Genomic DNA, 13301 nt, shown 5'->3' on the forward strand with positions numbered 1-13301 from the left:
TTGGGCCGGAAGGCTTGTGACTTAAGAATGAGTTTCCTGCAAGTTTCCTCCCTTACTAACTGCTCTCTTAGTTTGAAGGCATGAAGAGAGTAGAATGTGAATGTTTACCATTAGCGTCACTCTCGACTGATGGGGTTTGATGATATCTACTCATTGTTCAGAGTGGGTGTTTCCTCAAATGCAGTGTTTCCTCAACTGGCCTTATTGATGGAGGCAAAAAATAAATACTACTGGCAGATGAGCCATGGAAGCTGATGCCGGCACCTGCGGTAGTCCCCTTTGCCTGTGCATTTTTGGATTTCTACTTTTTAAAAAGTAACTGCCAAAGTAAATTTCCATCCAGGGGCGAATATCCCCTGTTGTTCCAACTTCAAAAGTCTAGAAACTATTAACAGGTTTCTGCTCTTTGGGCAGATAATGCCCTGTAAATTTATTTGTAAGGAATTTCACCATGAAATAGAAAATTTGGAACATTAAAGGGTTATCCTGTGAAGTGAGAACATATATCTGTGTGGTTCCTTTCGTAATAACATTCAAGAAATAACTTTGAAACTATTACAAAAATGTTAACCTTGTCTGTTATGGGAAGGACTTTGCCCCTCCCATCCCACACAAATGCATTGTAAGTTGCTCTATTTTGGCAATCAAATGCATTGTAGGTACATATTTTTATTTATTGAAAAATATAACATTTAATATAAAAAAGCAGAGAAAACTCTATGAAAAAAATGGGATGTGGGTTGTAGTAGATGAAGCACTACAGATTCTGTTCCCTCCACTGCAAACGAATTGAAAGGGCAAAGAGCAGTGACCAGGGCTGAGGCATGCTGGGCTGCCCGGAGGGTGAAAGCCGTGTCTGCTGACTGCCTGCTCCCCTGGGTCAGCTGTGCATGCAGAAGAAATAAATGCAGCAAAAGAAAGAGGTGGACAACTGTAGCCACCACACACATCACGAAGCAAGCCCCTGAGCTCTATGAAGCCCTGCTGAATGCAGGAGAGAGGCAAAACAGGAGAAGGCACGTGTGCGGACCACATAGTGACTGGAGAGAGGAGGAGAGGGTTGGGGAGAGCTGCAGAAAAAGGACAGGTCAGCTGGGGAGACAAGGCACAAGCACACAGTCGCCCCTGTGATCAGCCCTCTCCCCCGCTCGTATTATTAAGAGAGGTGGCTGCGCTTTGGTCCATCCTCATGCTGTCTGCTCTCCGGGTTATGCAGCCAGTGTCAGTGGCAGTCTGCGCTCATGGATTTCACATGGTAGACAAAGCTCTGACTTGGAACCTGGCGGGGCCATGCACTACAGAATCAGGCATGCACTGCAGGATTTACTTCTGGTCTCTGAGAAGATCACCAGTGACATGACAACTGCTCATTTTCTATTTCATATAATCAATCTAATGGTTAGCTTCCTAGAATCATGCCTTGTACCTGGATCACAGGTGTCAGAATGGGAAGGTATTCACTGAGCTCAGTTTACCCACCTGGTGTGAAATGTAAGACTTGTGAAGTGGAAATACGGTTTAATTTATTAATTGCCACTAATAGCCCTATAATAAAGGCAGAACCTGTCAGCTAAACAAATAAACAATTAACTTGTTACTGCCATTTAGTGAACTGTTTTATAACAGGCTTCCCTTGTGTAATTCCACACCTGGCCGGCTTACAAATAGGATCTAAACAAAATGGATGATGAGAAGCAGGTGCCTTCCTCTCCAAGCGGAGGAAAGCTTTCATGTCACTGCTCTTGGAGTCTCTACAGGAACTTGCCTGTGCTTTCTGCACTCTCTCACCTGATCCCGTCACCTCTGTGATATCATCTCTCCTAAGCAACCCACGATCCAAAGAGAAGATCACAGGATCATTAAAAGGGACTGGAGAAACCAACAGGGTACACTGAGGGAGTTTGTCTTTAATCTCCTAGGACTACCTAGAATCCTGGAAACCCAGAGAGACGAAGCAGAAGGCAAGGACTCCGTGCACTTACATCTCCCGTTCAGATTGTGCGTGTCCATGAAGGAGAACGCCTCGTCGCAGTTTGTGCCCTGCTCTGCGTAGCTCTTGTCCATGGAGTTCACCATCACAGTCATCTCCTGCCGGGTGCTGCTCATCGTCTCCTTCCTCTTCTTGGCTAGTTTCCTTAGGACAAGGAGTTCATTATATAGACATGCGTATGGGACTGGAAAATGGGACCTTGACGTATGTATTGTCTAGTGATCAGGAATAACTCTTAATGAATGAATTGTATTCATCTGTAACACTGCTTCATGGTGCATTCTAGGTGTCAGGTTCTCTACCAGCCACAGAGATGCAGAGATGAAAAACATCCAGTCTGTCCTCAAAAAACCAAAGGCTTAAAACATTGCTTTCTGTTTCTCCTACCATAAGCTAAATTAAAATGGCCAAAACCCTTAATACAATGCAATCATGATCTATTTACTGATACGTTTCTGGTTATTAATTTTTACTAAATTCTTTTCTACATTGCCATATTCAGTGTCAAAGAGTAGATCCCTCTAGCAAATATTTGCCAAACAAAACTGAAGTGATCCAAGACTGAATCTAAAAGGCATGCTGTGGAACTAAAGAACAAAACGAGGCCAAGAGGGAGGCAAGTACCGTGTATCATGGGGGCAGGGGGACCCAGAGCCCACACAGGACAGAGGAGCTCAGGCTGCAGGGGCCCGGGTGGGGCGCGTCCTGGATTCTCAGATGATTGTGGCACTGGGCCAAATCTCAAGGGAACCCAGCTTAGTTCCCGTCTAAGCTGGTCAAACTTAAAACAGTTTCAAGTTTCCATCTTCCCTGGGAAGTTTGGCAGAGGATGAGCACCTGTGTCCACCCTCAACCCTGCCAGCCCCAGTGGAAGAAATACCAAAAGGTCGAGGAAAGCAGGGAGATTTCTCAACTCTTTTTGGAGACATGGTTTAACTCTGGCCTCCACATCCTGTTCACTGACCACCAAAAGCTCATAATCTAAAGTTACAGATGCCTGGACACTATAAAAACCTAAGGGAACTGACATACAGATAGATGGGTTAAACTAATTTTATAGCTCTTACTTCGGGGGGTTTTTTATGCACCCAGGCCAGACAAGAACAGAATCAGAGATGCTTAGGGAGAAGGCTAATGTAGGTTTAAGAAGACCGTAGTACCATAATATGTAAAATATTATGTCCTACAATATTCTAACTCTGCCTAAGCATCAAGCAGCATTTACAAAAGGAAATGGCAGCTCTTTCTAGTAAATCATTTTGACTCTGACTGACCTAGGACACAGCAGAATTTAAAATGAGCCACATAATCAAAATCACCCCCGTATTAGGTGATTGCTAATGTAATGGAAGGCACTGATACCATTAGACCATATGGATAATCTTTATTATCATTTCCAAATGCGACATAATCCAAATGCTTTCTTGCCTGTAGTTATCTTTTAATTTCATACTTTGAAGGCAGAGGGTTTTATTAATCAGTTGCCCTTTTTATTGCTAAAAGTTGTTGAACAAAAGATACACTTTTAAGCAGAAAAATGATAATCATGTATAACTTCTAGGACAGTGCTTAAGTTGTAAAGACTTTAAAAAGTAAGCAAGTGTGGCTCCTCTGGGTCCTGGCGTTCCTCTCTTGCCAGTGCGCAGATCAGAGCCCCCTTTTTTGCAGCCAACCATATGCTCTCTGAGAGGCAGAGTCTGGGCCTGGATTTTCTCAGCAGGTGTCCCGGACAGAGACAGCACCAGGCTCAAATTCCACAGCTGCAGTTACAATGATACATTTTCTCTCCACTCCTTCATCTGCCAGCTCATTGGAAAAGCACTCTTAGGCCAGGTCTCCCCAGGAATACTGAACTGGAGAGCTGAGATAATTAGCTCCATAATTCAGGCAAAACATCCCCTTTTTGCTGTAATTTCTTTGATTTGCTTTGGACTGATTTTTGCAGACAATTGCCTCAATATTTACTTTTGAAAGGCATTGTCAAGTTTACCAGACTTCCCTCTTTGTCTTTCCTTGCTTGTATTCCTCTAATCCTGATGGGTTAGGAATGACAGTGAATGTGCTTCTGGTGGTGTTGATGGAAGGTGGTGGGGGCGGGAGGATGTGTGCACCAATAAACGCTAAGCTTGCTCTGAAAAAGATCTCTCTCTTTTCTAATCCTCCATATGTGTGATCCAATTTCAGTGACACACTTCATTGCTGATCTTCTTTAAGCACAAAGAAGACCACTAAGGATTTGAGAGAGGTGCTCACATCAAACAGAGCCCCAGTAAGCTCATGGGACTGGAGAAATGGAAGGGGAAATAGCCACTCAGCTTCAACAGCTCAATCCCCCATGGAGGTCCCAGACATTGTAAATTTCAGGAGAAACCAGAAATCCAGACTCTATTTAATTCTTAATTTTTAAGTATTATCAAATAATTAAAAAAAAATTAAAACACTATGTGGCTCAAACAAAGCATAGTTGTGGCACTTCTGTTCTCCATTAATAATAGCACTCAGGCACTTAGTTGTATTGCAATGGGAGTGGAAATCAAGATACAGTGCACAACTACTGTCTGATAGTACTCCACAAGTGCTATCTCAATTAATTCTAGTAATATTATAAGAGCTATTCTTGCTTTTTCACAGATGAGGGAACTGAGTCTTACAGAGGTTAGGCAATTAGTCCAAGTGGTGGAGCTGGGATTGCATCCCAGATTTCTTTGATCCTAAAGATAATCATTCTAGAACAACATGTTGTCTCCAGTAAATTATTTCATTAATTTACATTTCCTTACAAGCGACATTATAATTATCATCAAACTGCTTTCAAGTATGAATACTCTATCACCCCATAACTAAATATTGTGCTTTGAAAAAGTAGGATTAATTTACTAGCACCTAGCCAATGTTTTACACAAATTCAATATGCTTGTTAACTGAATTAATCATTATGCCAAAGTATTAGTAAGGAGAGTTTTTCTACAACCTACTTATCAAAAGTAGCTTACTCAGTTGTGTAGGTTTTGAGTCATTGCTTGGGATTTTCATTTGTTCTCATACACAGCTAAATACTATAGTTCATAATCACAGATGGTTGAGGAAGGTTAGATTCAGAGTTGAGGCTTGGGAATGACTATAGATACCCTGGAGTTTTCTCTTCCTCTTTTGGGCTTTGTGTTTCAGATCTGTATTTCTTTTAAAGTGAAAACTTAGTGAATTTAATGAAATAAAATATTTTGTGCAGGGAATTCTTAAAGTGGAGGCAATTTGCTTTGCAATCTTATCTAAAGACACAAGTAAATTTATTTTTTATTTTGATTTTTAACAATGGTTTATCTGAAATTTTTAAATCTCCAGTCTCCAAATTTGGATTGTGTGAATCTCAAATCTATAGTTAAAAATATAAGAGGAGTCCCTAACATCTAAGATTAGATCATAAAAAATTAGAGAAAGGACTTATGGTTTTATGAAAAGTCTGGTATGTAAGGAAGTCATCACTCTGTCTAACAAGTGAAAATATGAACAAACTGAAAATCAATAACTCTTAGTTTTGTCAGATAATTGAGGTCACGGGGCAAACTGCTGCTGCCAAAACACACAGACAGGTGGATACAGAGAACAAGAACTCACCAGAGTGGAAACTGATGAGCAGAAATCTCTGTGAGAACCAGCATCAGAGTAAGAAAACCTCAGCTGCAACTGATGAATGATTGGAAGCTCAGTGTGGACAAGTCTGAGACTTAAAAACTCTAGGGACATCCAGTCTTAGGGGGACCTCCACACTTTTGTCAGTTTTACCTCCTCAAAGTAAAGACTAGAACTAATTTCCTCTAGTTTCAGGCAGGATGAAGGGGAAAGTAGCCATTTGGAAATACCTCCAGAGCATTCAGTGCTTCTTTAAAGAGCTTGCCCTCAAGAAAAACTATTTTACCTAGAGCCTAACCTGTTGGGGTTTTATCAGAGCCTAACCAATATAACCAGGGAAATATCCAATTCCAGACCCCTCCAGTCATCCTGTCCCACCCAACAGGGGACTGACTACTAAGAAGCTCTTGTGTAGGTAACGGTTCAGAGGCACAAGTGCACTAAAAGACTGAGGCCTAATCATAGGGCTATTGAATGCCTTCTCTCCCCCAGCACCTTCCTTTCACATTACTAAACCTATTTACAGCAGTTCCTTTTACCTGGTACCAAGTTTGGATGTCAGTAAAAAAACTACAAGGCATACCAAAGGCAAAAAAACAGTTTGAAGAGACAGAGCAAGCATTGGAATAGAACTCAGATATAGCAGGGATGTTGGAATTATCAGACTGGGAATTTAAAAAACTATGATTAATATGTTAAGGGTACTAAGGTAAAAAAGTAGACAACATGCAAGAATAGATGAATAATGTTAGCAGAAACATGGAAAGAAATACTAGAGGTCAAAAACACTGCAACAAAATGAAAAATATCTTTGGTGGCTGTGGAGAACAGACACAGCTGAGGAAAGAACCTTTCAGCTTGAGTATATGACAATAGAAAGTGCCAAAATTGAAAAGCAAAGAAAAAAAAAAGGAAAGTGAGAGAATAGAATACCTCAAATCTGTGGGATGATTATACAAGGAGCAAAATATATATAATGAGAAATCAGAAGGAGAAGAAAGAAAGGAATAGAAGTAATAGTGGCAGAGGATATCTCCCAAATTAATGCCTGACAACCAAACAAATACTGAGGAGTTCAGAGAATACCAAAAAGGACAAATGCCAACAAATCTACTCCTAGGCATACCATATTCAAACTTAAGGAAGTCAAAGATAGAGAAAAAATCTTGAAGGAAAAAACACTTTACTTATAGAGGAACAAAGATAAGAATTATATTTGACTTCTCTTCAGAAACCTTGCAAGTAAGAAGAGAGAGGAGTGAAATATTTAAAATGTTGAGAGAAAAATACCTAAATTTCTGTACCCTGTGATATCGCCGCTTAAACATGAAGGAAAAAAAAGGTTTCTCAGGCAAAAATTAGGGAATTTTTGCCAAGGCAGTAGATATGCCTTGCAAGAATTTTTAAATGAAGTTCTTCAGAAAGAAGGAAAAGTAAAGGTCAGAAATTCATATCTACATAAAGAAAAGAGCATCAGAGAAGGAATAAATGAAAGTAAAATAAAAACTTCTCTTTTTCTTATTCTTAATTCATCTAGCAGATAACAGTTTGGTCAAAATAATAGCAACAATATATTTGATGATTATAGTTTATGCATAAGTGGAATGAATGATACCAATGATATTTTGTCATTATAAAGTACACTATCTGTGCTGCATTACATTGTTATTTCAAAGTGGACTTGGATTAGTTGCAAATATATATTGCTAACTCCAGGGCAACACTAAAATAAGAAGAAAAAAACTAAAAAGAAGAGAAAATGGACTAATGTAAAATGCTCAATTAAAGCCGTAAAGGCAGAAAAAGAGAGGAAGATAAAAATAGTAACAAAGAAGAAAGGCAAAAAATAGAAAACAGTAATAAATATGGAAGAAAGTAATCTAACTACATCAATACTTGCTTTATGTGTCAGTGGTCTAAATATACCAATTAAAAGACAGAAATTGTCAGAGTAGACTGCAAAACAAGATCCAGATAACATATAGTCTACAAGAAATCCACTTTAAAAATAAAGATACATGTTGATTAAAAGTAAAGGAATGGAGAAAGATATAATGTGTTAACATCAATCAAAAGAACAGGAGTAGCTATATTAATTTCAGACAGCAAATTTCAGAGCAAGGAAAGTTATCAGGAGTAATGAAGGATATTACCCCTTCTTTGATGATAAATGATAAAGGGGCTAACTACCCAAGGAGACTTAACAAGCTATAATGTGTATATACATAACAGAATGCCAAACTTTGTAGAGCAAAAACCTGACAGAACTACAAGGTGCAACAGATGATTCCACTATTATAGCTGGATACTTCAACACCCCTCTATCAGATCCATAAGACAGAAAATCAGTAAGGACATAGTTGAATTCAACAGCATCATCAGTCATTTTAATGAAACTGACATCTATAGAATACTTCACTTGACAAGACTAGAGTACACATTCTTATCAAGTTCACGGAGACCATTCACCAAGATAGGACACATTCCGGACCATAAAACATGCCTTAAATTCAAAAGAATAGAAATCATGCAGTGTATGCTGTCAGACCACAATGGAATTAAGTTAAAAATCAGTAAGAGAAAGATAGCTGGAAAATCCTACAATACATGAAGATTAGACAACACATTTCTTAACGAGTGGGTCGGGCAAAATCTCAGGAGAAATTAAAAAAATATTCTAAACTATATGAAAACACGAATACAACTTATCAAAATTTGTGGGACACAGCAAAAGCAATGCTTATCACATTGAATATAAATATTAGAAGGGAATAAAGATCTAAAATCAACATTAAGGTTCCATCTATGTAAACAGAAGGCAAATTAAATCCAGAATAAACAGATAAAAGGAAATAATAAAAATTAGAGCAGAAATCAATGAAATTGAAAAGAGGAAATCCATAGAGAAAAATCAATGAAACCAAAAGCTGGTTCTTTGAAAAGATCAATAAAATTGAAAAGCCTTTAAGCCAGGCTAAGAAAAAAAAGAGTGAAGATACACATTACTAATATGGAAACAAAAGAGAGGACATCACTGAAGATCCCATGGATGTTAATAATATGGGTAATACAGGAATACTATAAACTATTCTATGACCACAATTTGATAACCTGGACATAACAGACCAATTCCTTGAAAGACAATCTTTCAAAAGTCAAACAAACAGACATATATAATATAAATAGGCCTCTGTCTTTTAAAGAAATTTAATCAATAATTAATAACTTATCCCAAACAGAAAGCACTAGTGATGGGTTAGCACTGGTGAATTCTACCAAACATTTAAGGAGGAAATTATACCAGTTCTCTAAAATCACTTCCAGAAGGTAGAAACAGTGGGGATACTTCCTGACTCATTGTATGAAGCCAGCATTACCCTAATACAAAAATCAGACAGATTGCAAGAAAAGGAAACTACATCCAGTATCTCTCATGAACATAGATGCAAAAATCTTCAACAAAATATTAGCAAGTTAAATCTAACAAGTATAAAAGAATTATATTCTCATAATATAAAAATAATATATAATAATATATAATTAATGAACTTGACAAAGAACATCTGCAAAAAACCTATATCTAACATTATACATAATGGTAAGAAACTAAAATATTCCCTGCTAATATTGGAGACAAGGCAATGATGTTACCTCTCAGTATTCCTTTTCAACATTATATTGGAAATTCTAGGTAATGAAATAGGACAAGAAAAGGATAAAAGATACACTGCTTGAGAAGAAATACAACTGCCTTTGTTCATAGATAATGATTGCCTATTTAGAAAATCTGAAGGCACTGACAAAAAAGCTCCTCAAACTAACTAGTGATCATAGTAAGATTGCATGATACAAGGTTAATATACGAAAGTCAATCATTTTCCTAAATACCAGAGTGGCATACAGGAGTGGAATTTTAAATTAAAAACACAATACCATTTACATTAGCACCCTAAAACATGAACTACTTAGGTATAAATGTAACAAATCATGTACCAGATCTATATAAGGAAAACTACAAAACTCTGATGAAAGAAACCAAAGAAGATCTAAATAACGAAGACATAGTCTATGTTCATTGATAGGAAAACTCAATATTATCAAAACATCAGATCTTCCCAACTTGATCTATGGATTCAATGCAATCCCAAATAAAATCTCAGCAAGTTATTTTGGTGGATATCAAGAAGCGGATTCTAAGGTTTACACAGAGAGGCAAAAGACCAAGATTAGCCAACACACAGTGAGGGAGGAAAACATGCTTGGAGGACTGATACTATACAACTTCAAGACTTAACTATAAAGCTAAATATTCAAGACTGTAGTAGTGGTGAAAGAATAGAAAAATTGATCAATGTGAAGGCCTAGAGAGCCCAAAAAAGGACATATCCAAACACAGTCAGCATGATCTTTGGTAAAGCAAAGGCAATACAATGGAGAAAAGTGTCTTTTTAACAAATGGTATTGGAACAATTGGATGTCCACATGCAAATAAATGAATCTAAACATAGAATTTACACCTTTCATAAAAATTAACTCAAAGTGAAACATATGCCTAAGTGTAAAATGTAAAACACGTTAGTAACAAAAGATAAAATCTAGATGATCCTGTGTTTGACAAGGACTTTTCAGATAACATATCAAAGGCATGACCCACATATAAAATAATTAATGTTAGATTTCATTAAAATTAAAAAGCTCTGCTCTGTGAAAGACACTGTCAAGAGAATGAAAAGATGAATCACAGACTGAGTGAAAATATTTGCAAAAGTCATATCTGACAAAGGAGTGTTACTCAAAAATATATACATATACTAAAAACTTGTAAAAGTTAACAGTAAGAAAAAAAAACAACCTGAATAAAAAATAGGCAGAAGAACTTAACAGACAACTCACTAAATGAGATATACAGATGGCAAATAAGCACATGAAAAGAAGTTCCACATCATGTGTTACCAGTGAAATGCAAATTAAAATAACAAGATATCATTACACACTCAATTCAAATAGCCAATATCCAGCACACTGATGACATATACTGGCAAGTACATGGAGCAACAGGAGCTCTCTTCATACATTGTTGGTGAAAATGCAGAGTGGTACAGTCACTTTGGAAGAGTTTGGTGGTTTTTTACAAAAATTACACATATGCTTACCATGTGCTCCTTCAATTATGCTGTTATTTGCCCCAAATATTTGGAAACTTGGGTCCACAAAAAGCTGCACACAAATATTTATAGCAGCTTTATTTATAATTGCCAAAACTTGGAAGCACCCAAAACGTCTTTCAGTAAGTGAATGGATAAATAGTGTTGTATCCTGATGATGGAATATTATTCAGCACTAAAAAGAAATGAGCTATCAAGCCATGAAAACACATGGAGGAAACTTAAATGAATATTACTAAGTGAAAGAAGCCAATCTGAAAGGCTACATACTGTATGATTTCAACTACAGGACATTCTGGAAAAGGCAAAACTATGAGGGAAGTAAAAAGATCAGTGGTTTGCCAAGGGTTGGTAGGAAAGGAGGGATGATTAATCAGAGCATAGAGAATATTTAAGGGCAGTGAAACTATTCTGTCTGGTACTATAATGGCAGATACATGTCACTATAGAGTTGTTAAAAACCATAATATGTATAACATGAATAGTGAACCCTAATGTAAACTATGAAATTTGGTTGATAATAATGTGCAAGTGGATGTTTATTAATTGCAACAAATGAAACACTTATGCAGGATGTTAATAGTGGAGGGATGTGTGTGTATGTGGGGACAGAAGGCATATGGGAACTCTCTGTACTTTCTGCTCAAGGTTGCTATAAACCTAAAACTGTTCTAAAAATAGTCTACTAAACAACTATAATACAACCTGGAAAAAAATCAGAGGGATAAAAAAACAGTTACAGCCCTAAATCTCCAAGCCTGAATAAAGGTTGGGAAGGAGAGAAATGTGGGATGAATATCAAAATGAAAAGGATGATCCCTCATGCTTATTATGCTCCAATATTTCTCTTATAGCTCTTTGATGTGCAAAAATTTTTAAAAATGTGGAATGGGATGAGAGAAATGGAAGAAAGATTTTTGACAAGTTATTGACTCTGTGACATAATGAATCAGAGCCAGTAGAGAAAACACGGTGAAGAATGAACTCTTTGGAATGTGTCCTACAGAAGGAAGACCTGAGGACAATGGCCGCCAGTGGGGAGACTAAGATACAGCCTGGTTGGAAGGAAAGCAGAAATCACTCTTCCACCTCTTTTCCTCTCTACGACTGAACTAAGTGGCAACGGCGAGGATCAAAATGGAAGGTCAGATTTATCACAGTTACCAAGCAGACTTGAGGGGAAGGAACCAAGTATCAACCTCAATACGGAGCCTGGTCACACTCCTCTTTTCTTTTGACTCAGCGTTATAGGTCCTGGCTCACCGAAGAGCACGACTTCTCCCTCTCCCACCCTGACTAGAGACCCCTGCAATGTTGCATTATGTCAGCAAAGACTGTGACTGTGAAATAACTTAGTAGCACTAACCTGAAGATCCATTGTTGGCTAGAGAAGAGTGTTTTTATTTTTAAATGACCTATCACTTAAAATTCTATGGGGATGGCAAAACTCAAGGATTTTCAAATTGCATATAAATGTAAGAATGAAAAGACAAACGGTTTTTTGGTCCTGGAATCTGCAATTAAGTGTGTTCTTAAACTTAATTAAGGACAGGGGTGGAGGTTGGAACTGAGAAGTATTTAATTTTTCTCACAGTAGGGATGAAATAGATATTGGTTGAATCAAAGAATGCAAAGATAATACCAAATTGCCAAGATTCAGACGAATAAGCCTAAATAAACAAGAGGCTGTCATCTGCAATGGATTTCTGAGAACTAACAGAAAATGTTGTTTTTAAAGGTAAAATTTAAAGGAAAAAAACAATGATTTGATATTTAATTATTTCAACTCAAAACAACTAGCATTACAACAAATGATAGAAAAACAATGAGGATAGTAATTACAAAAACTTATGTAGGACTTCAGATAAGCTAGGTGCTTAAGATTCATTAATTCTTTTATTTCTTACAATAGCCCAGTGAAGAAATTACTATTATTATTTTCATCTTAGAGAGAGGGAAACTGAGGCACAGTGGCATTAAGTTGCCCAAATTACATGGCTAGGAAACTCTAGACTCACTGGCATCAATAACCAACCTTTACTGGTTCCTTAAATCTAGACACTGAAAATAAAGATTGACTTTGCCAGCTTGGATTTTACAATTGTTGAAGAAGGTCAGAGTGTTCCTCTAACATCACTGTAACTGTATCACCACCTAATAAATGCACCCAATCTGTCTCAAGACCCTGTTCTGGAGAGTGTACTCCTTATCTACCCAGAGGGTCTTTGGTTTTCATAGTAGACTAGTAAACACTGACTTGTATTTATCACAAAGAATGTAGTTTCATGTTAAAACAAGTAAAGATTTTGATCTTTGTTGGGTCTCTGTTTCAGAGTTTACCTTTTGACCATGTGATGACATAAAATGATAGGCTGATGTGGCTAAAGTTGCCTTCCTACTCTGCATCTGAGAAGTGGGGATGACTTTTATTAGCATGTCACTTTAGGCTGCAGCTTTATTTCAGGTGACCTAGTGGTAAAGATGCCCTAAAATGCTTCATGGCAAGTCAGGGTGTC

General features: G+C 37.4%; 1 protein-coding gene across 7 annotated transcripts in view; it reads right to left on the reverse strand.

Moving 5' to 3' along the window:
- PTPRM (protein tyrosine phosphatase receptor type M) overlaps window positions 1–13301 on the reverse strand; it is an 895627-nt gene that overhangs the window by 141264 nt on the left and 741062 nt on the right. For all 7 annotated transcript variants that reach the window (XM_036880717.2, XM_057504052.1, XM_057504051.1 and 4 more), the window contains one exon: window positions 1983–2134. In XM_036880717.2, the coding sequence (XP_036736612.2) occupies window positions 1983–2134 (152 nt within the window). The remainder of the gene's footprint in view (window positions 1–1982; window positions 2135–13301) is intronic.

This window comes from Manis pentadactyla, chromosome 6 (assembly GCF_030020395.1).
Source record: "Manis pentadactyla isolate mManPen7 chromosome 6, mManPen7.hap1, whole genome shotgun sequence".
Lineage (NCBI taxonomy): Eukaryota > Metazoa > Chordata > Mammalia > Pholidota > Manidae > Manis > Manis pentadactyla.